Source organism: Ochotona princeps, chromosome 2 (genome assembly GCF_030435755.1).
Source record: "Ochotona princeps isolate mOchPri1 chromosome 2, mOchPri1.hap1, whole genome shotgun sequence".
Taxonomy (NCBI): Eukaryota; Metazoa; Chordata; class Mammalia; order Lagomorpha; family Ochotonidae; genus Ochotona; species Ochotona princeps.
Genome location: NC_080833.1, coordinates 42,937,776 through 42,964,607, shown reverse-complemented (window position 1 = coordinate 42,964,607; position 26,832 = coordinate 42,937,776). Strand labels below are relative to the sequence as shown.

At 49.7% G+C, this 26,832-nt stretch overlaps 1 protein-coding gene across 1 annotated transcript in view; it reads left to right on the top strand.

Moving 5' to 3' along the window:
* Positions 1-501: 501 nt before the first annotated feature.
* The window catches only part of GLIS1 (GLIS family zinc finger 1), a 210,878-nt gene continuing 184,547 nt past the window's right edge, over positions 502-26,832 (top strand). The window contains exons 1-2 of the mRNA XM_058655511.1: positions 502-1,190; positions 2,118-2,377. Of these exons, the coding sequence (XP_058511494.1) occupies positions 856-1,190; positions 2,118-2,377 (595 nt within the window). The 5' untranslated portion in view covers positions 502-855. The remainder of the gene's footprint in view (positions 1,191-2,117; positions 2,378-26,832) is intronic.

Genomic DNA, 26,832 nt, shown 5'->3' with positions numbered 1-26,832 from the left:
GGCATGCCGCTTGGGTCTCTTTATTTGTGTAGAATCCTGTGTAGGAAGGGGCTTTGTATAGATTTTCAAAGCTGAGACCAAGGCCATAGAGCCCAGACCCCCGAGAGAAGCAGTCAGCAGGACCCTTTCCAGCCCAGCCCAGCAGCAAGCAGTACACGTGTGTGTGTGTGTGCACACGGGCGCAGATTCGGTGGTGCCAGGGCATCCTTCCCGAGCGCTGGGACCCCATTCCCACTGGACTCCTGAGGAAACAGGCTCAGACAGGGAAACTGGGCCGCTGGGCAGCCCTGCTGCCCTATGGGGTAGCACTGTGCTCAGGCCCCGCTGAGAACCCGCAGTCGGTGGCGTGGGTCCAGGCAGCAGAAGAACCGAGGACATGAGTAGTCTTCATGTCCCAGAGCTGTAAAGATCTCCGGGAGCTCGCTCAAAATCCAAGATGGTTGCCCCTTCTCCCCAGCCAGCTTTCGGCATCGAGTATCTGTCTTTCAGTTCAGGAGTTCTTGCGGCCCACTGGTCCTGGAACTTCGTCCGTGGAAGACACCTAGTACAAGAGCTAAATTCTACCTCAGAAATGGGCGGGCGGGGAGGCTCGGGCCCCTGCCCAGCGTTCCCGCCCATCCGCTAGGCAGCCCGTACGGGTCTCAGAGAGCGGAGCTGTACCGGCCGGCACACGTGCCCGCTGCCCCAGGCCTGCTCCCTCCGCGCCAACAGGAATATCGCCGCTTCGGGCTGACGGCGGAGAAACTTGGGAGTCCGCCACAGGGGACGGATCCCGCCTTGGACCGCTGGGGGAGGCCCTGGCGCCGCCGAGCTGAGCCCCGTTCGTGGGACATCCAGGAGAGCTCGCCCCGGCCGATGGTGGCCCGCGATTCGGGCCCGACGGTGGCTGGCAGCGCACGGCTCCGGCCGCCGGTCGCCTGTCAAATCCTCCGCGGGGCCCCGCGCAGGCCCCGCCCAGGTCCACTGCACGCGAGGAGGCCCCGCCCTCGCGCCGTGATTGGCCTCGGCGGGGCGGCCACAGGGAGCCAGTGGTCGGAGTCGCTGTCCGGCAGCCGTGGGCCCGCCCCGCCGCCCGGGGTGCTGCCCGCGGTACTCGGCTGTGGCGGCGGCGGCGCGGCGGGGGTTGCGGCGCCAGTGGAGGCGCGCCGGGCCGTGCGTCCCGCGAACTGTAGCGGCTGCGGCGAGGTGAGGTGAGAAGGGGCGCGGCTCGCGACTTGGGAGGGGGGACGGTGGCGCGCCGTGACCGAGGCGCGGGGCTGGCGTCCGTGGGACGCTCGTGTCGGGTTTGGACGGCGCTGGGCGCGCTGAAGGAGCTAGGCGAGTTTGGGGGTGGCGGGAGGCAGACTCTCGCTCCCTCAGAGGTGATGGAAGCCAGAGTTGCGGCGGAGGTGCGCGGGTGGCCGGCGCGGGGCTCGCGGGGTTCGCGCGGCCGAGCGGCGGGGCGGGTGAGTGGCGCGGCACGTGCGGCCGAGCGTCTGCGGGGGCGTGTGCCCTGCGTGGGAGCTGGCCTTTTCTGCGCCTCCCTGGACTTCTGCGGGTTGCGCGCGCCGGCGGGCTCCTTCGCTCGGATGTGCTGCGCTGGGCTTGTGAGTGTCTCGGGTGCGCGCCTTGCGTTCGCGTCTGGGAGTGAGCACGCATCTTCGGATTGCGGCTTTCGCGGTGTAGCGGTGTAGGGGAGTCGCAAGCCAATCTCGCCCGGGGTCCCCTGTATTACTATTCGGTCGGCGAGCTCAGCGTGCAGCCCGGCCCGTCGGGGGCCACCATCTCCGCGGCTTCGCCAGGGCCCTCCTTGCTCGGGGAACCCTCCTCACCGCCATCTCCCTGTCGCACTGGACGACGCTGGACAAGCGCCTTCCACGCTGCAGGCCTCAGTTTCGCTATTCGTCTGAAGAGGGCTAGGTCTGCGTTGGAGGACGCAGCGGCTTCGCGGGGATGTGCGGTGGCGGCGGCGGGTGACAGGGATTATCCGCGTGCCTGGGGAGGCAGGTGGGTTTGAACTGCTGTCGCAGTAGGCGCAGTGGTAGCTAAGCCCGGTCCAGGAGTCGTCGAGCGGGCGGTGACCTCCCCGGATCCGCTTCCCGCGTTCTGATGTGTCTGTGCTTGTCTCCCTGCCGCAGGAGCCCCGCGCGACCCCTCCGCTCCTGCGCCATGCATTGCGAGGTGGCCGAGGCACTCTCGGACAAGAGGCCCAAGGAGGCCCCCGGCGCGCACATGGCCTTTAGGGTGACCGCGAACGGCGGCGCCTGTGGGGATGGTGGCCCGCGGGATCTGTTGTCCCGGCAGCCTGCGCCACCGCCGCGTGCCCACGACCTCTTCCGGGCCCGGAGCCCCCGAGATTACGGCGCGTCCAAGGTCGCTGCCTCCACTGCCGGGAAGGGTGAGTCCGGCCCTGCCTGTGCGCCTGGCCTACGGGTGCAGGGAGATTCGGGCCGCAGGGCTTTGGGGGAAGTTGGTTCGGTGTTCATTTCTCTCTGGCCGTTTGGAACTTGCCTGTCAGTCTGCAACTGCCCTAGGAAGCAACTAATTTAAACTCAAGAAGCCTGTTCTGGGGAGAGGTGTGTGTGTATGGAGGGCTCAGATTACACAGTTTTGCTTCTGTATGTTTTTGATGAAAGTTGTGTCAAAATTTTATTACATATTCCAGTGAGTAACAACTCGTGTGTCAGGTCTCGCTTTCTGAGCTGCTGAAGGCCTACTTTGAAGTGTTTCAATCTTCTTAAATAACAAAAACCAGAGGTCCTTCCGCAGGAACTCCTATTACCTTTTGGGACCTTAGTTTCCCATTGTGTCAGGTGAGGAATTGATTATGACTATGGGATTCCTGATGGAACATTTTCTGACTCTGTCCCGCCTGGACCAAAGCTCTGACTTTAGAAATGAGTTTTCTGTTCTGGCTGCGGCATCTCAGGGGTTGGTCACCAGTTGTCTTGCGGAACCTACTTCTTCTACCCAGTGGGGCTGGAGCTCCGTTAGCCACAGGCCCCAGCACAGTTTAGGGGCGCAGGGTGGGCCATGCTGCAGGGGCTCTCATGAGTGTGTCCTCGTCCTGTTACTGTTAATGATTATGGAGTCATCATTTATACGTTCCATGCTGACAGATAATTAACCAGAAGGGGAGAAATTGTCAGGGTGCTACGCTTCTCGCTTTTCTCTCCTCTGGTAGAAACCAAGGCTTTTGGGGGGGTTAATTTACTCAGTTTTGGGAAGCTCTTGCTCCTCCCAGGCAGTTCTCAAGAAAATTTTTTGTTGTGTGGCTACCATTATTCCTTAGTGTTGGGCCAAGCTGTTGTTAGAAATGAGAAATGAGGATACCTTGTTGGTAGACAGCCCCCCGGCTCCCCAGTTCCAGCACTGGGGAGATGCAGAGAACCACAACGGTTTTTTTTCTTTGTTGTTGTTTTAAAGAAAACACCTGACTTTGTAAGATAGTTATTTCTTGTTGTTTTGTTTGAAATGTCATGCCTTTGTTCAAGAGATAGAGATCTTTTCAAGAAGCAAAGAAAGGACAGAAACTCCTGCAGTGTTCTTGCTGGGACACATGGTGGAAAGGATTGGCTGTGCCGCCTCCGCTGAGGCAGACCCGGTCCTGCCGTGCTCTGCGTTTAAGGCTGTCATTGTCCCCAGCAGACCTGATGAAGGACTCTCCCAAACACGGCCTTTGTTCCACGCTGCACCAGACCTGCGGAAGGGATGACTTTGGGGACTAGCTTCCCACTTCCCTTCCCCTGTACTGTAGTTATTTTTATCCCCATCTCCAACGCTCGTCTACAATAAGAGATCTTCAAAGTCAGGATTGTTTCTGGAGAAGGCAGAGAATAAAAGCATGGAACAAACCGCTGTTTCTTTGTATTTTAGCTGGGCTCCCTGGTTAAGCTGTTTTTTTCTTTTTTTGAAGATTTATTTATTTTTATTGGAAAGGCAGAAATACAGAGAGGAGGACAGAGAGAAAGATCTTCTGTCCACTGATTCACTCTCCAAGCAGCCACAATGGCTAGAGCTGCGCTGATCCAAAGACGGGGGCCAGGAGCCTCTTCCAGGTCTCCCACGCAGATGCAGGGTCCCAAAGCTTTGGGTTTTCCTCGACTGCTTCCCCAGGCCACAAGCAGGGAGCTGCCGGGATTGGAACCGGCGCTCATATTGTATCTTGGTGCATTCAAGGCGAGGACTTTAGCCACTAGGCTACCTTGCCGGGCCCCCTGGTTAAGCTTTGGCCAAGGGGTATTGAAACTGTTTCCTTCAGAATTGTGAGGCTGGCGATGAGGTGGGAGGGAGAAGTAAAGATGAGCAAACTAAGGCCTGAGAATGGGGAGGGTGGGATGTGTTGCAGGTCAGGGGTGCTGCAAAGCAGAGCTCTGGCATAAACTGCCTTGGGGAGAAGGCAATGGCTTAGGAACCTGGCTTGGCAAGGTCTCTGACCCAACCTTGATGTGACTGTGGATGGGGTCCTTGCAGTCAAGGCAGCGTGCACTGAGACAAAGCTGGTTTTCTCCTGCAGCGCTCTGAAAAATGGCACCTTCTTGCTGCTCTTGCCCCCACCAGACTGTTCCCTAAACTATGCAACCCTTTGAATGTTTGGTGTCTGACTCCGGGCTTATTGGAAACAGACAAATAGAAATACCAATTGAAAAATATTTATCGACTGTGCTGGATACTAGAAGACCTTGCCCACGATCATCCACAGGAACGTGGGTGGGGGAGGGAGTTAATTCATTCCTTTGGAGCCTGTGTTCCCTTGTTTGTCAGTTGATCCTAGACTTAGAAAGACCTCAAGAGCGTTGGGGATGAACAAGGGCGTTATGTGTGCCGTCAGTGCCTGGTGGTTCTTAGGATTGTTCTTGTCGGTGCTTGATGCCTTTGACCTGTGGTTTTTCATTTTCACAAGAGGTGTGGAAGGGTGACTGGAACAGGAGTTGGGGAGAATGCTTTAGATTCTAAAAAGACAGAAGGGGGTCACTTTGATTAACTTGTGGAAGGCACCACGTCAGGGTCAGTGATGCTTGCTTAGGGTTAGGAGAGAGAGGGAAAAAGGTTTGCTGTGTGGGATGTTGAAGGTGAAGGGAGTTGTTTGCGGTGCACTGGCAAGGGCAAGTTGAGAGGGGTGGCAGGTCAGGTCCTTTGTGGCTACCATTGGCCAGTGACCAGGGAGAAGTCAGTAGTGTTGTCTTACTTGGGGCCAGGTGGCAGATGATCTACCTCTGCCTTCTGCTTTTTAGATAGTCCCTGAACCGACGGAGTGAGTTCTTGAATCCAACAGTCTACCCGTGAATGTTTGGGCCCTGTGTGTTTCCAAACTGAAGTGAGAGGCACTGGGGATGGTTCGACGTCACGGACTAACATTGTCATCATTTACAATAAGAATCATGATCTGTTTATGGCAGGGGCCCATTTATCCAGATTCCAAACAGCTGGAAAGGCCAAATTGCCAGATGCTGCAGTTTTTTTTTTCCTTATTATTAAACACCCAACACTCTGCTTTTGTAAGTCCTGACAAGGAAAGAAGGTAAACATCTGGGCTTTATACGGGCCGGCAGCTCTGTGGCGATGGCCCCGCAACGCTTGCTCTACGCTCACAGGGTAGTGAGTGTGTGACCGTACACACCCAGCAACCGTGTCCTGCCCCCCTCGCGGGCTCCTCTGAGGAGGCGCCTAGAGACTGGCCGTGATGAGAGTGGTTCCTGTCGTATAGATCAAGGTGTGAAGGGTCAGGGATCTGCTCTGAGAGATGGATAGTAAATGGTAGTTTCCAAGGCTTCCGGCTCCAAGGACTTGGTACTGGCTCCACAATTTGTACCTTGCGCTTATAGCAGAGATCTTCTGAATATTCCCAGAGCGTTTAAAAACAGTTTTTCTGTTGGTGTTTTTCCTGTCCCAAACCTGTGGTAATTGGTAAATAGTATCTCTGCTGAAATCTTTGCCATTTGGCCAGTTGGTTCTGTTTGTCCTGAGTTCATAGACCAAGCCAGACAGTGACGTCACTGCTTCATTCACAGAGATTCACTGAATCCTTTCCATCATTTATCCCAAAGGTAGGTTGATCAGATAGGGTAAATAGGAACACTGCCATTCATAAAAGCAGTGGCTGTTTCGGTGGCTGTAGATACCAGAATATAGTCAAATCTTGTAACTGTTAAAAAAAAAAGCTGGTACTTCAACAACAACAACAACGGAAAGCAACTGTTGACTGTGTGGGCATCTGTCCACATGGAGAGTAAGGTGTGATGGTTTGGTGGTGTTACCTGGTACTGCTTCCCCTCAGGAAAAAGTCACAGTGATGTTCTAGAAGAGGCTTGGCAGAGGCCAGTGCATTTGTAATAGAAAGGTATGAGTTAGTTTTAAAGCATTTCCCTCCCTCCGGCTCTGGTGGGCAATTTGCTTGCATTTCATCCATTTTAAAGTGCTGGTCCTCTGATCCGGAAATAATCAGATCCAAATCTTTTTTTTTTTTTTTTTTTTTGTATTTGAGGTTTCCAATAAGGGGGAGAAAAACCTGCAGGCCAAATGCCGGGCTCCATGAAAGACAGACAAGTATGTGTGTGGCTATACAAATGAGACAGGAACATGTTGCATCTACACTCAGGAGAATTGTATATGAATCTGACACTTCTTTTATAGATGGGTAGCGGAAATATAATTCCCAAAGATTCCGTCAGAGGCTTGTGCGGCCAGAATGTCTCTTCTTTGCTGCCTCCTTAGCTCTCTAGAAGCTGCTGCAATTTGGGGGGTGACATGGAAAGGGGCAGCACATGCAATCGTCCCTTCATGGGGACCTTGTTGTTTTGCGGTAGCTTACCTGTGCTGTGCGGCTGGGTTCAGGCTCCAGGATCCTCTCAGCTGTGCAACCGTATGGATGGGCAGTGTTGCCTTGCCTGTGGTTTAAAAATGCAAATATCTTTAAATGCCATGGTTTTCTCACACTTCTCCTTCTGGAACAACCAGAGCCCACCCCATCTCGAGTTATTCATCTCCCTGCGTCTCATTTGCGTGAGAAGCTAAGTGAGCCAGCACACTTATTTTTACAGTGCGTTAAAATCCCATTACAAGCGTAAGTGCCCAATGAATCATTTAAAAAATATATTCTTATGTTCTTTGTTCTGAATGTTGCATAATTATCATCATTTTCTTTGGTTTTATTTCGTTAAGTTTGGCTAGCATCCTAGCAGACGGCAGGGGAAACCGAAGTCTGGAGGAGGGTTTTCAGTCCTTTTTTGGATAGAATTGAAAAAAAAAACCCAGCAAACAAATAAGCAAACTTTATTTGGAAGTTGACCAGCAACTATGGCTAACTGTGGCTTTTGCATAAAGAACATAATTTATTTCTCTTCCATCTCTCAGTTTTCTTGGAAGAGGATTCCTATTTTGAAGCTGTTTGTGGGGTATGTCAACAACCTCACCTTATGTAGATGATTATATTGAAAGTTAAATAGGAAGAATGTATGGTTTGTTATTTTCTTTTCCTAATATAGATTTGAGTCGCAATTAGTTTGGACCTAGAGGGTTGTGTTGTTTCTTTTGGTAGGTAGGGCACATTTTATTTTTGTGTTAAAAGAAACAAAGACATTTAGTTCCAGGGGGGAAGAAATGAAACAAACTCTGTCTTGGTCTTTGCAGCCTTCCCCCCCTGCACAGCTGTAATCCAGGGCTGCAGAAAGGACGGGCCTCCTGTCCTCAAAAAGTTGTGCTGCTGGGCTACACTGTGCTAATGACTCCAGCAGTTTAAAAAACAGACTTCTTGTTTATCAACAGTGTTGCCCAAATTAATAGTTTACAATGAAAAAAAAAAAAAAAAACCTGCTTGTAGCATTGGAAGCAAAGTCCGGGGACTGACAGCTGAGTTACTGAGTAAGGAAAGCAGAAAAGGGGGGGGAACGGCTTTGCGGCTGCTTTGGTCTCCCAAAGCCTTATTTATAAGAAACTGAAAGAAAACAGAGGGCTGGGCTGGGGGTGGAGAGAGCACAGCTTCACCCAGTGGGCTCGCAGTTGAAAGTCACTCAAAGCATCTGGTTTCTTCTTCCCCATCTTCTCCTTGAACTCCAAAGGGTTATTCCTTCAGAAGGTTTCCTGTGGATCGAGGCGGATTGTGCTAGCAATGCTGGCTGTGTTTTTCAAGTCAGCGTTTGAGTCAGATGTACCGAGAGAGAGGAGACCTTCAGTTTGTGCGCTGAATAACGCATTTCCTGTTCGGCCTGGATTTATTTGGTGGTTACAGCCGGGCCTGCCTGGAGCAAACATATGTGCCCACTGCAGGATTTTGATGCATGTGGACCATGCCTATTTGCTGGGAGCCTCGGTTTGCCATCTGTAAAGTGGGAAGCTGCTGGGTGGGCTGACCCTTCATCCCTTCCTGCTCTGAATCTCCAGGATTTCACACTCACTGAGCTGGGAAGGATCCAGGGTGTAGAAAGAGGCTGCCTTCGCCTCAGGCCATGTTATGGACTTGACCTTCCCCTTGGAATTGCCAAAGGTGAGCAGAAGGGATGGGAAGAGGGAGCCTCAGTGACCTTTGCAGACTACCACCTTCATGCCAGGCTGGACACTTGACTTCTGTCCAGTGGCCAGAGGAAGAAAGGAGGCATTATGCTGGTTGGGGGAACTGAGGCTTGGGGAGGGGGGCTGAGTGACTTGTACAGGATGGAGTGGGTTGTCTGAAGCAGAGCCTGCTGTTTGCTCGCAGGTCTGTTTGTTAGCTGAGGCAGGTTGGCCTGTGTAGACCATGTTGCTTTTGAAAGCCAGTCTCAAAATCCAAGCAACCGGGAGGGTATGAGTACAGCTCTGCCGGGCGCCGCCGGGTGGGCCTCAACCCCAGGGGAGGTGGCAGGGGTCACAGACAACCCAGACAGCTGTCTCCCGCAGCAGTCCCTCTTTCTGTCTTAGCTAACGGGACCAGCCGGCACTTTATGGGGAGGCTGCCTGGGTTCAGACCGTGTCCCCAGCTCTGCTGCTGAATTAGGGGAAGAGATTGGTTCTCAGCTTTGAGATGGAGCTTCGGGGAGCTGGCTAGAGGCAAGGGTCCTCCCCGGGCCCCACGCCAGGAGAAGCTGCTTCTCAGAAGCATGGCTCTCTGTCCTCACTGCTTACTGCAGGTTGTAGTCCCCCGCTTTGAACCTTCCTCCACGTTTGGGGAGATTCTTTGGCAAGGTCCAGGAGTGGCATCCTTTTTACTGCTTCTGAAGACCTCTGTAGGGTAAGAATGCCTCCTCTCCCCATCAGAATGCCCAGCTGTAAAATATATGCCTCCCCTGACCGCTAGCATGAGGGCTCTGGCTTCTACTTGACAGTTACTCGTTGTGAAGACCGTGGTGTAATGAAGAATGGTGGGAAGGGAGGATAGGCCAGGGTTCAGGTTGAACTTGAGAGTTTTGTGTCAAGTGGGTTTTTTGTGTTCAGTGATGATGAGCCAGATGACCCCTGAAGGAAACAAAGATATGCCCCTGGCCAGGTTGTGTCACACACATTTAGGAGAGCCTGTGTGTCCATGCTCAATGGAATCTTCCTCCTGCTGACCAGGAGGCTGCAGGAGTCTCTGCTCCAAGGTGTTTTTCCCATCGCGGGTGGACGCTGGGTCTGAGGAGACCCATGGCAAAGTGTGGAGGATGAGCCCCGTCGCAGCCTCTTCCTATTTGTGTCTTCTCAACAACCAGATTACTCTTTTGGATGTTGTTGCTTTTGTTTTTAAATAACAGGTTTGCTGGAAAAAAAGGTTTTAGCAAGAAACCAGGGAATACTATAAACCTGACTTTAAAAATACAGATCCCATTTGCTGTTGTAAGTCCTCCAGAGGGCCAGAGTTAGGGTTTATTTTGGAACGCTGCTGGACTCTATGAATTACTTCTCTGAGCGTTGGGTATTTAATACCTAGTAGAAGTTTGTAGAAGAGTTGATGATGTATTTTGCCGACTTTCCAACCCTGTAAATAAATTACACGTGCCGGCAGGGGCTGCCGGGATCCACTGTGTCAATTGAAGCTAAATTTTTATCCCAAACCACTTAATACTTTTGTCCAGCAAACAGAGAAAGTTCTTGAGTTTTGCTCAGCGGCTGGCACAGGAGCCAGCTGAGAGAGGCTGGGTTCGGGCCTCCGCGGATGCAGCGAGTTGTGTCACAGTTTTCGGTGCTTAAGTAGCTCCAGCCCTCTCAAGTGCAGCCTGCAAGGCAGAGAGTGATAATAGAATTTTAAGTGTATCGTAAAAATGAAACTCAATTGCTTGCACTCCCCAAACCTGTCTCACTACCCCCCCATCGCCCCATCTCTAGAGAAGACGGCTGTAATTGTGTGTTTAATCTTGAGACTGCCTGTGTATTTTATTTTATTTGAGTGCAAAGCCCAGGTAATAATGCTGGCATTTCCAGTGTGAAACAAAATAGGGTTTCTAATTTGGAGACGCTATTAAATATTTCATGGTTCAACCAAACTCAATTCTTTTTTCCTATAATAAGTTTAAATATTAATTCTCTGGAATGTCAGATGCCTAAAGCTAGGCATTTAGCGATGTGCAGTTTCAAGTATCTCGAAGAAGGTTTATGAAACAGGATATTTCACTGGGAGGGATGAGTAGTGTGTTTCAGAGATATCTGAATTCATAGCCATGTCTTCTGATTTACTTTTTAAAGGGAAAAGGTCATAAAATAAGTTGGTTTATGTGCTGAAGGATTAAGTGGCTTAGGCTGAAATAACAGCAGAGACTTAACTGTTTTTGCCCCCGTTATATTTTAACAATGCTTTTTGGGGAGGGAGGGAGGGTCATTTTCCCGCCTGCCTGTTTCCTCCCCCACAGTCCTACCCCCCCGAGCCAGATGGCTTTAATTCTAACCAAATCCCACGCTGAGGCCAATGATTGATCAAACAGTCATTTGTACTTACGTAGTACTCTTTGTGAGAGTATCTCAGCGCTGGAGCTCTTCGCTGGGACAGGCCCTTCATTGGGCCGTCAGATGCTTGATTTCAAACAGATCAAGGGGCTTGAGAGGCAGGGGTGCAAGGGTGTATGGAGAGCAAAACTCCAAGGCCTGAGTCCTCAGGGCGTCTTGTTTTATAACCACTCCGACAGCAGGCTGATTCAAGTTGGATGAATAGAATGACAAACATCTTTGCACAGTCCACAGTAGACGTTATACTTTCAGCGTGTGCTCCTGAAGGAGATAGCTGAATATGGTTGGGATCTGCTGCTTTTCAGGGCTGTTTTAGAGGGTCTTTGGTGTGGCAGTTAATGGGGAGATGCCTGCATCCCCATTTGGAGTGCCTGGGTTCAAGTCCCAGCTCTGCTTCTGGTTCCAGCTTCCTGCTGATGTATAACCTGGGAGGTGGCAGTAATGGTTGGAGCATTTGGGTCACTGTCACACACATGGGAGACATGAGAGTGAGTTCTGAGCTTCTGGCTTTGGCTTCATCAAGCCCCACTTTGTAGAAGTTTGTTTATTTATTTATTTATGTATTTATTTGTTTATTTATGTCAGTCAGATAGACAGGAGGAGAAACTGAGAGGAGGAGAGACAGAGAGAAAAATCTTCCGTCTGTTGATTCACTCTTGAAGTGGCTGTAACAGCCGGAGCCGAACCGATTCAAAGCCAGGAGCCTGGAGCCTCCTCCGGGTCTCCCACGCGGGTGCAGGTTCCCAAGGCTTTGGGCAGTCCTTCACTGCTTTTGTAGGCCACAGGCAGGGACACGAACCGGCGCCCATTTGGGATACCGTTGCATGCAAGTGAGGATTTTAGCTGCTAGGCTACTGTGCCGGGCCCATTTTAAAAAATTTATTTTGAAAGAGTGACAGGTGGTGGGGATATAGAGAGGAGGAAGATTGTCTGTTTGTTAGATTACTCCCTAAATGTCTTCATTTTTCAAGTCTGGGCCAAGTTGAAGCCTGGATCCAGGAATTCCACCCAGATCTTCCACATAGGCAGTAGGTGCCCAAGTACTTAGACCATCTTCTGCTGCTTTTCCAGGTGCAGTAGCAGGGAGCTGGATTGGAAATGGAGTGGCTGACTTAAACTGTGTTCATATGAAATGTGATTGTTGCAGGGGCAACTTAACCTCCTGTACCACAGCACTGACCCCCCTAATCCCAGCTGTTATGGACATTTGGGACATGATTAGAGCATGGGAGATCTCTATCTGTGTCTCTGTGACTTTCAGATAAATAACACTAAGTGCAGCTTGCAAAAACATACACTTTCCTGGAGACCCTGATTTATTTTATGGCTACCCCTGGGTACATGGTTTGAAATTCCTGAGAGGCTGGCATTGTGGCATAGCAGGTTAAGCTGGAGTCTGATGCTGGCATCCCATTTTCCTGCTGCTTCAAGTCTGTTGTTCCACTTCTGATCCAGCTCCTTGCTAATGCACTTGAGAAAGCAGTGCAAGATGGTACAAGTGCTTAGGTCCCTGCACCCACATGGGTGACCTTGATAAAGCTCTGGATCCTGGCTTTGGTCTGTCCCAACCCAAGCCTTTGTGGTCATCTGGGGAGTGAACCAGCAGATGAAAGATATGTGTGTGTGTGTGTGTGTGTGTGGGTCTCCCTCTGTAAGTCTGCCTTTCAAAAAACAAACAAACAAACAAACAAACAAAAAACCAAAAATCAACCGATAAAACTTTGCTGTAGTTTGTAGATTGACAACCAGCTGGCCAATGGGAGATACTTGAGTGATCTGCCTAGCGTTCAGGCTTTCGCTGCAAGTCTGCCTTACCTCTTGTTGGTGTTTACTTCGCTGCTTCTCTAGCAGCCACTGTTTCCTTTATTATATGCAACCTTAGACGAGGAGTTTTCTCGTTGTAAGTCTGTTTCTGGAAAGCTGTGAGCTTCTTGTTTGTCATTGTGCCTCCTTAAGTCTTTTTGGAACAAGGAAAGAAAATATATACATACTCAGATAATCCATCTTTGTCCTCTGGATTCCAGCAAAAGGTATGATGTGAAGTGTGTATGCAAGAGGCACCTTAGGGTGCTGACGGAAGCTGTGGACTCGGACCACCAGGTTTGAACTGTGGCTTCATGTACTGATGTAGGGTGAGTTATAGAGAGTTCTAGATTCTAATGTTTTTATTTCTTTTATTTTTTTTTAAAGAAGCACAGAGATGCTCACAGAGAAAAGAAAACTCTTCCACTCACTATTGTACTCCCCAGATACCCACAACAGCTGGGGCTATGCCAGGCTCAAGACAGGAGCCAGGAGCTGCTTCTGGGTCCCTGCTGTGAGCTGCAGGAATCTGAGTACTGCAGCCATCATCTTCTGCCTCCCAGAGTGTGTGTTAGCAGACAGCTGGATTGGAATTAGACCCAGGATTTGAGCGCAGATACTCCAGTATGGGATGGGATTGTCCCAAGTAGCATCTGAAATGCTGGGGCAAAAGTCTGCCCCTGGATCTGACTGTTCTTATCTGTAGAATGGGGATAATAAGAGTAATGATCTCAAAAGTCTATTATGAGGTTGGAATGAATTAAAACAAGTATGGATGAGGGTCTGGCATGGTAACCTAGCAGCTAAGGTCTTCGCCTTGCACACACCGGGATCCCATATGGGTGCCAGTTTGTGTTCTGGCGGTCCTGCTTCCCATCCAGCTCTCTGCTTGTGGCCTGGGAAAGCAGATGAGGATGGCCCAAAGCCTTGGGACTCTGCACCTGGACGCTCCTGGCTCCTGGCTTCAGATCACGTTGCAGCCATTTGAGGAGTGAATCAATGGATGGAGGATTTTCCTCTCTGTCTCTCCTCCTCTCTGTATCTCTTACTTTCATATATATATATATATATGGCAAGCATGGATGTTTAAAAAGAGAAAGGCACATGATAAGTGTGCAGTGTTGGAATTATAATAATGATTATTGTGACCACATGAACTTGGAGGGGTTTTCTCTCTCTCCACCATTCTGACTCTACTTGGTTGTTTTTTTTTTTTTTTTTTTTTTTTTATTACGTTGCATTATGTGACACAGTTTCATAGGCTCTGGGATTTCCCCATCCCCTCCCCGTGCCCTCCCCCTATGGTGGATTCCTCCGCCTTGTTGCAGTATTACAGTTCAAATTAAGTCGAGATTCTTTTGTTGCAAACATATACCAAGCATAGAGTCCAGCATCTTATTGTCCAGATAAATTCAACAGTTTCTTGGGGAGACCATCTCTGGTCTGAAGGCAGAGCTGGCAGAATATCGTCCCGATCAATTAGAAACCCCAGCACAGCATCAACAACAATTTACAGCATTATGGAATTAATTGACATGGTATTGAGTAATCAGTACGTTATAACAGTGCAAGTTCTTCACCACATCATGTGACTACTTCATTGACTCTACTTATTCTTTAAGAGGGTACTTACTTACCACCCTCCAGGAAGCCTTCTCTTTCTCTCCGTCCTTCCTTCTGCCATAGCACTGGTTGTACTATGGTGAATTTCTGTTTCCTTATGTATCTTTGAGTAAGGGGTAGGATGCCAGTCCCTGAACCCTGGCTCTTTGTGGATGTCCAACCAGATTGGGAATGGGGGCTAACCCAGGCCCTGCTCTCATGGAGCCTGGAACCTGGGAAGGAGGCACTGTTTGGTGGCCTTGTTTTCCCCATAAGATAGAGGTGATGGTGAGCTCTCGGTGTGTGGGGCACCGCAGTTAGTGCTTCTAGGGTCTTGCGTTCTGATACAGTCACATTCTATTGCTGTCACTGTCTTGGGGCTGTTCAAAATGAGGTCTTCTCATCTGTGTGGGCCTCCTTCCCCCCTGTCTTTCTGGGAAGAGCTAGCATTAGTTACAAATTTTTGGAGCGGCTGGAATGCAGACCAGGTAGAGGAGCCTGTAACTGCGCTGATGTGGCCAGCAGGTGGCCTCTTGACTGTGGTTTTAGGCGCTTTTTGCTTGAAACGCCTTTCAGGTGAAGCCCTAGGCTCTGTGGTGTCTCTCTCTCTCTCTCTCTCTCTTTCTTTTCCTCCTTCCCTCCCTCCCTCCCTTTCTCCCTTCCTTCCTTCCTTCTTTCCTCTCTTGTAAGATTATTTATTTTAATTGGACAGTAGATTCACAGAGAGAATGGCAAACAGAGAACGATCTTCCATCTGCTGCTTCACTCCCCAAGTGGCTGCAACAGCTAGAGCCGAGCTGATCTGAAGCTAGGAGACAGGAGCTTCCTCCATGTCTCCCACATGGATGCAGGATTCCAAGGCTTTGGGCTATCCTCTACTACTTTCCCAGGCCACAAGCAGGGAGTTGGGTGCGAAGTCGAGCAGCCAAGACATGAACTGGTGCCCGTATGGGATCCCAGCACATGCAAAGTGTGGACTTCAGCCACTAGGCTACTGCGCTAGGCCTTCTCTCTCTCCCTGTCTCTCTCTCTCTCTCTCTCTCTCTCTGTTTTAAGATCTGCCTATTTTTGTTTGAAAGGCAGAGCTACACAGAGAAAAGAAGAGACAAAGATCATCCATCTGCTGATTCACGCTGCAATGGCCAGAGCTGAGTCAATCTGAAACCAGGAGCCAGGAGCTTCTTCCGGGTCTCCTGTGGAGGTACAGGAGTCCAAGGACTTGGGCCATTCTCTGCTGCATTCCCAGGTCATAAGCAGGGAGCTGGATCATAGGTGGAGCAGCCAGGACTTGAACCAGCACCCATATGGTACACTGAGATTGCAGGTGGAGGATTAGCCAGTTATGCTGTCGCCTCCTTCATCTGTGGTTTTAAGAGCAGATAGTGTGTGTGTGTGTGTGTGTGTGATGAGCAGATGTATGATGGTCTACACATGTGACCCAGATTTCTCCAGATAGAGATGCTCGGACCATGCATTGGTTTGAGCTAGAGCCAGATGGTTGAGTGCTGGGGTAAAGATTAATGTCCATGTCTGAGATCTGCACTCTGGGACAGGCCAGTGCCTACGAACTATATGAGCTCCCTGGCCTCTCTGGATACTGACACGGGCTTTAAAACTATGAAGCTCTGCTCAAATCCTATTATTCCACCAAGCTCTATTTGGGCTGAGGAAAGAGTAAGGTTCTGAGAGGCTGTGTCACTTGTGCAGTGAGAACTGGATTTGGATTCTGGCTATAGCACTTGACCAGACCTTGGGCCAGTTCACTGAATTCTGAGTCTCTGTTTTCCTGGTTTGTGGAGACTAATCCTACTTTGGAGGGCTGGGACTGGGATTGAAATGAGAAAGCTATAGTGCATGCACAGCACAGGAATTAGCACAAAGTAAGGATGAAACAGATGCATGTTGGTGTTGGTTGATTTGGGTGGCAGAGCTGGGACTAAGTCCTAGAAATGATTGGCGGTTTCTGTTAGTGCCCTACACTGTGGTACCCTATTTTCCCATTCACGTTTCTTTCCTTTTTATTATAATTAGAGGAGTGAGAACTTTGGAGTCAGAAGAGGTTCACAATTCAGTGTTTGAAGTTACCGATCTGACTGGCTAGCATCTTGTTCTCACCAAAGGCTGGGGGATCGTGAGTAGTGGTTATTCCAGCGTGACCCAGAAGGGTCCTGAGCCTGCACAGCCCAAGCTGCTAGCATTTCTGTGTCCAGCCACATGGTGAGGAGGCCCAGACACACAGACCCTCCCGCCACCCTGGTTTGCTGGGTTGGGAGGTTCTCTGGCTTTTGTTGTCTTGCTGGATCACCTGGACTCTTCTGACGTTGCCTGGGGTGTGGTTCCTGCTGTGCTGCCCTCATTTCTGGTGCCTGTTTGTTGAGGGACAGGGGCTTCCCTGTGTAGCATGTTCTATGCATAGATGTCGTGTGAGGCCATTTAATTCTTTTTGAGAGGTGGACATTATTATCATCATTTTATCATGAGAAGCATCCAGCCCAACAGGCTCAGGGACCCAGCCAATGAGCTAGAGTTGACAGGTGGGAGCTGCGGGTCTGACTGCTCTTCTGCACATCTTACCACCTCCTAGTTGTTCCATCAGGGCCTGAGGTCAGACTGACTCCTTTGTCGCAGCTGAGAGTCTGCTTCCTCTGGACATATTTTTCATCGCCTTCCTCATCTTTTGGCTGCCCTGTTGCCCCTCTTTTCCCCCCAGGACTGTGGGCTCCTTGAAAGTAGGAATGTGATGAATGCATCTCTGAGTTGCTAATAGAGTATGGTGCAGCTGATGGAATGAGCGCAGGACCCCAGCAGGACTCATCTGTCCATTGCCAGCCAAAGGCACAGCTCCCTGGGGACAGTCTCCAGCATATTTTAGTCGAGTGACTCTCAATTTTGAGCCAGTTTCCCACTTGCAAAATGGTGAGCATGAACCTTTATGGACAATTGTTAGGAAAATATGGAATGAGAAGATGTCTGTGACAACTGTCCAGAAAGGTGAAAGGGCTGTACCCACGTTTGGTTGGTGGTTAGTTGGTTCTTCTGTTTATTAAATATCTGCTGTGTTCCAGGCATTGGGTTTTGACCCTGGGACTAACAGAGCCCTTGCTTGAACAAGTACCCTGGTGAGCAGGTGTTTGTGGGTTCCCTCCCAGGCTGACTGTGTCCCAGCCCTCCTCTGTGAGGTATCACCACCTTATCTTTGGCTCCTGACTCCTGCTGGACTCAGCCCAGGGACCTCAGACAGACTTCCTGAACTTTGGTCTGCTCCCTTGTAAGGCTAGGGGAAGATGAGGGACGTAGGGTTGGGAGAGGGCTCTGATGATGGACAGTTGTTGGGGCTCTGAGGATGGGGGGAGTGGCTCAGCACAGGACATTGGTGGTGGAGAATACAGGTGAGTTGGTCTGTGGCTGGGGACTGTCCTGGCCAGCCTCTTTCCTATACTTGTTGCCAGTTCCCACTTGTTTAATCTTTCTTCTTGGCGTTGATGTCCTCTCATTGTCTTGGGTGACATAAGACAAGAGCTAGTTCTCAGGATCTCTCCTTTCTATGCCTGTTCTGCCCATTCCCATTCTCTCATTGACTCTAGCTGCTGTATACTTAGAACGTTGAAATGGGGGCCCGGTGCAGTAGCCCAGTGACTAAATCCTTGCCTTGCATGCGCTGGTATCCCATATGGGCACTGGTTTGTGTCCTGGCTGCTCCACTTCACATCTGGCTTCCTGCCTGTGGCCTGGGAAAGTAGCAGTCAAGGACAGCCTAAAACTTTGGGACCCTGCACCCATGTGGGAGACCCCTGGGGAAGCTCCTAGCTCCTGGCTGCTGGCTTCAGATCGGCTTAGCTTTGGCTGTTGCAACCACTTGGGTAGTGAACCAGCAGACAGAAGATCTTTCTGTTTGTTCTTCTCTCTGTAAATCTACCTTTCCAATAAAAATAAATAAATCTTTAAAAAAGATAAGAACATTTAAGTGCTAATTTGCTAGGGAAATATGGGGCCAGTCTATGGGAAATTGTTTGATTTTGGGGGCCATGGGGCTGTTTGGGGGGGTTCTTCCTTTTCTCTTCTGTCTTGCAGCATCCTACAGCTAGCATTTTGGGAGCACTGCCAGGAACAGGGTCAGTCACCTTGCTTTTGTTTTTGAGGATCATCTTGTTCAACCTTAAAGCTACCCTGTGGATGTGGAAGTGTTCTTCCGTAAGTACACATAGGGCCATTTAAACAGAAATTTAACTGTAATTAAAGCTTAAAAATCCTGACTCTGAGTCTTACCAGCTGTGTTTCAAATGCAGACACCCAGGGCCAGTGACTGCCCCGTTGGAAAGAACCGACAGGGAACTGACATGATCTGTTGTTACGGGAAGTTGTACTGCACAGTGGTAGTCTAGAATATCCTCCTTTTTCTTCTCTTTTAAAGATTGATTTTATTTTTATTTGAAAGGCAAAGTTAAAGAGACAGGAGAGACAAAGAGATTTTCCACCTGCGGTTCACTCCCCAAATGGCTGCAACTGGTAGAGTTGGAAGTCAGGCGCTTCTTCTGGGTCTCCCATGTAGGTGAAAGGACTCGAGGACTAAGTCAACTCCATTGCCTTGGCCAGCAGGGAGCTGGATCGGGAGTAGAGCCACCAGTACTGAAACCAATGCTTATGTGGAATTTTAGCATCAGAGATGCTTAGCCGACTATGCCACCATGCCAGCTGTGAGAATGTCCTTTAAATGTAGTCATTTCTTCCTCCCATTTCCAGTGGCCCTGTCAGTTGCTCTATGTCTTGGGAAGCACGTGGTTGAGAGAGCAGGCATCTGGATGTATTAAGCTTTGAGGTGGGGCTGGCCTGGCAGTTGTCAGCCTGGCAGTCCTTTGGGGGATACAGATCTGAGCCCTAGGGTTTTGGTGTCAGGGGTTCTCAGGACTGCACTGATAAGAAGGGTCACAGCGGGCTTCCTTGAGAGGTTTTGTGTGGGTTCTACTTATCCCACAGGGAAGCAACCCAGGGCGTGTGGAGGGTTCCTGAAAACCCGTCCCTGGGGCCGGGAGCTCATGTGGGGCTTCCTGACTAATGGCTGAGTAGAGGCTTATTCTGCAGATTTCTGACTTCCAACAAATGACTTGGTCCTGCTTTCTTTGGGAGGTGATGAATCCTTTCAAGATAATTTAATTCATGGGCCCAGCACGGTAGCTTAGTAGCTAAATTCTCATGTTGCATGCTCCAGAATCCCATAGGGACACAGGTTTGTGTTGTGGCAGCCCCTCTTCCCATCCAGCTTGTGGCCTGGGAAAGAAGTTGAGGACAGCCCAAAGCCTTGGGACCCTGTGTCCATGTGGGAGACCAGCTCAGCTCTAGCTGTTGCAGTCACTTGGGGAGTGAATCAGTGGACAAATGATCTTCTTCTCTGTCTGTCCTCCTGTTTGTATATCTGACATTCCAATAAAAAAAAGATATTTCAGTCATTAATTTTTACCACTTAGGTAACGACTATAATACTACTTCCTGTAGAGCATTTGGAAAAGAACAGAAAGATTGAAGTAAAGTCCAGTGGTTACCACTGCTTCCATTTTGATATATTCATTCATTCTTTTTTTCTGTGCTTACCTGTATTATATATATATATATACACATATATATTTCTATTTATATATTATCTGTATATTTGTTTCCATACCATTGAGGTGGTTTTGAACATGAAGCATTTATGCATATTTTAAACCTGACATTCTAATGTAGTAAATCTTCTCCATGTTATTAAAATTCTTTGAAAATAGTGAAAAAAATCTTGAATTTGATCAAATTTGTTAAAATATTTTGATTCAGTGACATTCCGGTGAGTAGCTACCTGCAGCCGCCTGCATTTACATCTCTGACCAGACTGGAGAGCAGTAGCACTTACTACACATTGCACGCAGGTCTTTTGGAGTTGCATGCATTTTTATAGCCGTGGCATTTGTGAATCCCTTACCTAGTTTGAAAGTGAACCTGACATCTAGTTATCATCTTAGTTTACATTTCCTTGATGATGAGCATGGGGGAACCTGTATGGGATGTGTGAATTCACAGTTCTCATCTCCTCCTCTGCAAGTTGGGTGTTGATGTTGAGTTCTGAATATTTTACTTGTAGAATTGAAAAAATTGAGATCTTCACAAATGCTCTTGTTTATAGAGTATTGATTCTTTAAAACTCATCATATTTGTTGCTAATATTTTTATGAGTTTGCTGTTTGAACAAGGCTTGTGTGCCGAGTTCAAAATTAAAAATGAAAAGATTTTGCACGGTTGTATTTGCAAAGTTGTTCTTCATCACTTCCTTGGTTGTTTTTCTGTTTGTCATTCTCCAAGTCCCTCTGTTTGCTGTAATGGTTAGTGGCCTGTTTTCATTCATACTCTAGAATGTGGATTTAAAAGTCTAATGGGATAAGCTTTGACAGAGCCCTTTCCTGTCCCAGTGGCCTGGCCTCCTGAGGGGCAGCTGCTGAGACGCCCACCTCTAGGGGGCACCGTGGCTGTGGACTTGCTGCCTTCAGCTTGCTTAGTTGCTCTCTTTCTTGCATTTCCTTCATCCATTTCAAAATCAAATGTTTTTTACTTTGAAAAAAATGAAAGAAGTAGTAGCCACGCCTTCCACATGCTTCCTTCCATGGCCCAGTTCTACTGTCAGCGCGTCATAATTCCTTTAATTCTCCCAACAACTCCATAAAGGAGTCCCTGCTACTATCCCTGAGGAAGAGCCAGACTCCCGGGAGGAGAGTTATGTGTATCCTAGGTCACACAGCTGCTGTTCACAGCCTTGATTGGGCCTCTCTGGATGCCATGTCCATGGCTGCTTCTAGGGGAATGAATGGTCCTCACAGCTCCTGCCTGCTGATTAGGATGGATGAGGATTTAGTTCTTCAACTCTTTTCCTGCTCCTTTTAGCCACTTGCTTCACGCCTGCCTCCCTCCATCCCTCAGATCCTGGTCGCCCTGGAATCCCAGTTCTCAGGTTAAAACCAGTGCCCAGCTGGGGACTGTGTGCACCCGGTTGGCTGTGTGGGACTGGTTCTGGGTCCAGGCTGAGAGGCAGGAGCCCAGAGGGAGGCCTGCCTGGAGCAGGTTGCTCTGAGACATGCTGCTCATGCCTGGGTGGGGGGGGGGGGGGTTGAAATGCATCCTCCCTGCACAGTTCAAGTGTGAGAGCTTGCACTAATCTAAGAGGGCTTTTCAGAGAGCAGGCACAGCCCCTGTAGCTGCTGGAGGGAGCCACTGGAGATATGACAGTCAGAAGACCGGGTCAGAGCCCTTGCAGTAGACACAGCGAACTTCCTGCCAACTGTAGGGCAGAGCTTGTCTGCCAAGGGACTTGCAGGGCAGTGGCTTCCAGACCCACCTGGCCATAAGGGCTTCTTTCTCTGCTTGGGTGCATTGGGGGTAGGAAGTGCTGCCAGCCTAGCTGATTCTCCCCTCCCCGAGGAATTTACAGAATGGGGCCTGGAGAGCAGAGTGGGCACTGAGCATCCAAACCCCAGAACCCTGTTATGGCATGGATAGCAAGAGGGCACAGGGACCTTACCTTCACCTTGCTGCAGAGTTCCCCAGTCCTGGCAGGCCCCAGCTGCACGGAGGGAAGGAGCCTGAGTGTAAATGAAGCTTGGAGTTGAGATTATTAATCTGGATGGGACATCTTAATTACTACACTGAGACTGTTCTTGGGACTCCGAGTTCTTGGGACTAAAAGATGTTTTATGACCCAGGAATGATCCAGAGTTAAGAGAACTTCCAGACTTCAGGACACTGCCTGGGTGGGCAGTGGGGATAGTGAACAAATCTACAGATTGGTTTTTAAAAGGACCATAGGGGGTGGAGGGATGGTAAAGTGGTCTGGAGAGTCATTTTTGCAAAATAATGGTTATGCTGGAATTTGGTGTTGGACCAAGTCATGCATGATGGCAAAGTCTCCTTTTTGGTATGATTTTTTATTTTCCTGAGACTAAATATGATTGCTGCCCTCATGCACTTGTTTTTACAGTATGGGTGTCTCACTGTGGCTTCTAATTATGCCACCAGTGTGTTGAATGCCTTTCAGTCAATTTCCCAAATGCTGCCTTTCGATCTATTGGGAGTACTTCTGTGCACAGCTACCCCTGGGACCAACCTTTGAAACTATCCTATAGCCTGATTCACCTTGTTTCACAAGCAGTGAGTGGCTTCGGCGGAAAAGGATGCTGCCTTGTGGTTCTCAGAATTTTTTTTTCCAAAGGCTAGACAACTAGCAGTTCTGTAGCTAGGAACTGAAGCCCAGAGCCTGCCACTGGGCTGTCCAGGGCAGACCCCACCAGGCCTAGCCAACAGCTGGCCTGGCTGCTGCTACTGGGGCTGTGGCTGACTTCTCTGATTTGACTCATGCCAGAGTAGATCTGTACGATTCCCCCTGAAGTGGATACTTCTACTCAGCAGAGCCTAGGTCATGTGACTGCTCATGCCTTAGCTGCAGGAAAGGCTGGGGACAGGTACATTTTTATTGAGCACCTACTATGAGTCAGGCATTCCTCTAGATATTGGGGAAACAAGCAAATAGGCAAAAATATGTGTGTTCACAACCAAATGGTCCAGAGCAACGCAGGGAGGCAGGAACTCCATCCTGATCTCCCTACAGATGGCAGGTGCCCATGCTCTAAGCTCATTGTCTTCTGTTTTCCAGATACATTAGCAGAAAGCTGGATCAGCAGCACTTACACAGGCTGTCGACAGCGTGAGCTATGGCTTACTGCACTGCCTCACAGTCCTGGTTGATGTCTAATTTTCTTATTTTTTCTTGAATGTCTATCTCTTCATCTCTTCTGAAAATTTCCTTTGCTTTATCTCACATTTTATTTTTTATTCTAGATATTTTAGTTTGAAAAAGTACTTCGTTGGTGTCTAATTATTGTTTTTACTGCATTCTCCCTCAAAAACTTTTTTAAATTTATTTTTTTATTAAAAAGTCAGATTTACAGAGAGAAGGAGAGACAGGAAGATCTTCTGTCCACTGGTTCACTCTCCAAGTGGCTGCAACAGCTGGAGCTGAACTGATCCAAAGCCAGGAGCCTGGAGCCTCTTTCAGGTCTCCCACATGGATGCAGGGTCCCAAGGCTTTGGGATGTCCTCAACTTCTTTCCTAGGCCACAAGCAGGTATCTGGAAGGGAAGTGGAGTAGCAGATATGAACTGGTACTCATATGGGATCCTAGCACAAGCAAGACGAGGACTTTAGCCACTAAGCTACTGTGTTGGGCCCTCCTTAAAAAACTTTTTTTTGAGGGGTTTTATCTTTTATTTATTTAAAAGGCAGAAAAAGAGAAAGATTGCCTACCTGCTGGTTTATTCCATAAATGCCTGCCACAACCAGGGCTGAGTCAGGCTGAAGCCAGGAGTCAGGAATTCAATCCAGGTCTCCCTGGTGGGTGGCAGTGCCCCAAGTGCCTGAACCTTCATCTGCCGCTTCCCAGGGTGTGCACAGGGGAAAGCTGGAATTAGGAGTGGAGCCAGGGACTGTTCCGACTGGTGCAAGCAAAAATTAGAGTGGGTGAGGGTTGGTTGGGCTTTGCCGCAGCATCGGTTGGCAGAGGCTTAATCTGTCAATTAAACTCCAGACCCACCTGGAGAGTGCATAATCCGGGAGTGGGAGTGGCCTAGTAGGGAGATAGTGGGCACCTCCCTCTTGGGTTACCGCTCCCACTGGAGAGCACGAAAACCAGGACTGGGGCAGGGTTGCTAGACAGAAAGGCACATGTGTGTGTGTGGACTGGGTAGTAGGGTTGGTTGGATTGAACTAGGCTTCAATGCCCATTTACATGTATGAGAGCTCAATGGGATGTGGGACAGACTGAACAAGCTTGCGGTACATACTGGCAAGCATGGGAACCAGGATAGGGAGCAGGTCTGGTGGGAGTTGCCCCAACTAGGCTGCAGCTCCCACTGGCTTGTGGGAGAGCTGAGTATGAAGTGGGCAGGATCGAGCTGGACTACAACACCCATTGGTTTGTGTGGAAGACAGAGCTGGATAAAGAACTGACCCAGCAATTGCAACGACCGTCATGTGCATAAGCTGATTGGGGCGACGGACTGTACCGACCCTGTACTGGGCAAGCACACACAAGAATCAGGTCTGTGATCACCTTAGATGAAGTTTCTTTGGAGATCGCTCCAACTGAACTGGTGATCTCAGAACCCCAACTATAAAGAGACTGTGTCAGCTAGTGGATGCTGAATAGATTTCATCGTGCTTGGAATGGTGAGATTGGCAGCAGTTCAGGCTGTTGAACTATCAAAACTGCTTGAGCAGGACCCTCGCATCATGCCTTACATTGGGGACCTGGGATGGGTGGGAGGCTGGATGGGGCTTCTCCCTTTGTTTCTTTCCTGACCCCAGATACAGGGGAAAAAGGTGATGATATTAGTGTGGAAACAATGGTCTTACCCACTTTCCTGTAGCACTTGACCCTTTGTACCCTAATCAACTATGTAAGATTATAAAAAAAAAAAGTGGAGCCAGGGGCCCTGCCTATAGTCCAGTGGCTAAATCCTTGCCTTGTATCCATTAAGATTCCACATGGGCACTGGTGTGTATCTTGGCTGCTCCATTTCCCATCCAGCCCCCTGCTTGTGGCCTGCGAAGACTGTAGAAGACAGCCCAAAGCTTTGGGTCCCTGTGCCTGTGTGGGAGACCCAGAAGAAGCTCCCGGCTCCTAGCTTCAGATGAGCTCTGCTTCAGCCATTTCGGCCATTTAGGAAGTGATTCAGCAGACAGAATATCTTCCTCTCTGTATATCTACCTTTCTGATAAAAATAAATAAATCTCTTAAAAAAAAGATTCATTTATTTTTATTGCAAAGTCAGGTATACAGAGAGGAGGAGAGACAGAGAGGAAGATCTTCCGTCCGATGATTCACTCCCCAATGGCTGGAGCTGCACCTATCTGCAGCCAGGAGCCAGGAGCTTCTTCCGGGTCTCGCACATGGATGCAGGGTTCCAAGGCTTTGGGCTGTCCTCAGCTGCCCTCCAAGGTCCAAGGCAGAGAGCTGGATGGGAAGCAGGGCTGCCAGGATTAGAACCAGTGCCCATGTGGGATCCTGGCACGTTCAAGGCGAGGACTTCAGCTGCTGTCCCAGGCCAAATCTTTTTTTAAAAAGGAGTTTGCACCTAGGCACTCTGATGTAGGATGTAGTCATCCCAAGTGACCGCATCGCTCCTGTGCCCAGTGTCTGAAGCTTCTTTCCGTGTTCCAGTTGTGGTGTGAATGGCCTGACTTGTCTGACCTACCTGTGAAGATCATTAGAATTTTTAGCCAGAACTTTCCTTTCCCCTCTCCCTTTGCTTGTGTTTCCCTTTTTTGCCTCCTGTCTGCTGACACTCTGTGTTGCCCTTCCCAGCCAAGGGTTTTGTTCATGTGCGAGAAGTAGGTCTGTGACCTTATGAGGACTAGTCACCCTGCTTTCCCTTCTGCAGCCTGAAGTCCAACATTATAAGTACTTCCTTCCTCTGGACCCTTGGGCCCTGGCCCCCGCTGTTCTCTCTGTTGGGCCCTACCCTGGTGAAAGCCAAGCTGTTTGCACATGCCCATGGAGTGGAGCTGAAGGAAACACACTGTCCCCCTAATGGCCTGGTCTGCACCTGGGGTCTTGGAGCTCCAGAGGCACATGCCAGGCCTGGCCTCCCACTCTCCTGCCAGGTGTCAGCACAGGCCAACCTGTTAGCCTTGTCCTGGGACAGTTGGCTTCTTCAGTGACCTCCTGCAGTGTGCGTTTGGCCCTCTGCTGGGGGCATTCTCCTTCCGCAGCCTGCCAACAAAGCCAGCCTTCCTACCTCAGTCCCCCCCGCCCTACGACTGCTCCATGTCTCTGCTTCAGCATGCAGTCTCTCACCCCTGTTCTGTGCCCTCACCTGTCCACAGATAGTCTTGCCAAGGTAGCCTGTGGGCCTCCTAGCCTGTGTGGCTGCCTGCCTCTCCTCTGTCCTCATGGCAGCATTTGAGACAGCGCCCCCGCTTGGTCGCTCTGGCTGACCCCCTGCACTTTCCGCTTTATCCATGTGTCTGCCTCCTGGTGGCCTCTGGCAGCAGTCCTGACCCTGAACAGTTTGCATCTCCACTGCCACCTGGCTTATGCCAATCCTGCACCTCTCTTCTAGTCAGTGCAGGAGCCTCCTTGTTGGCCTTGCTTGCCTCTCTGCTCCAGTATGTACCCAGTAGCTGGTGTGAGTGCTATTTAAAATGTCAGTCAGGGTGTATGTGTGTGTGTAGCGGTTAAGGTGCTGTTTGGCATGTCTGTATCCCATATTAGAATTCCTGGAATTAAGTCCCAGCTCTGCTCCTGCTAATGTGCACCCTAGGAGGCAGCAAATAATGGCTCAAGTAGTTAGGTCCTTGCCACCCATGTGGAAGATCCAAATTGAGTTCTGGCATTTCGCTTTGGACTGGCCCAGTCCCCAGCTGTTGGCAGGGACTCGGGGAGTGAACCAGCAGTCCGAAGATCTGTCTGTCTGTCTCTCTACCTTTGAAATAAATAAACAGTGGCAGTTGTGCCACATTGTTTCTCCCTTTCTTGTCCCCTACCCTGTT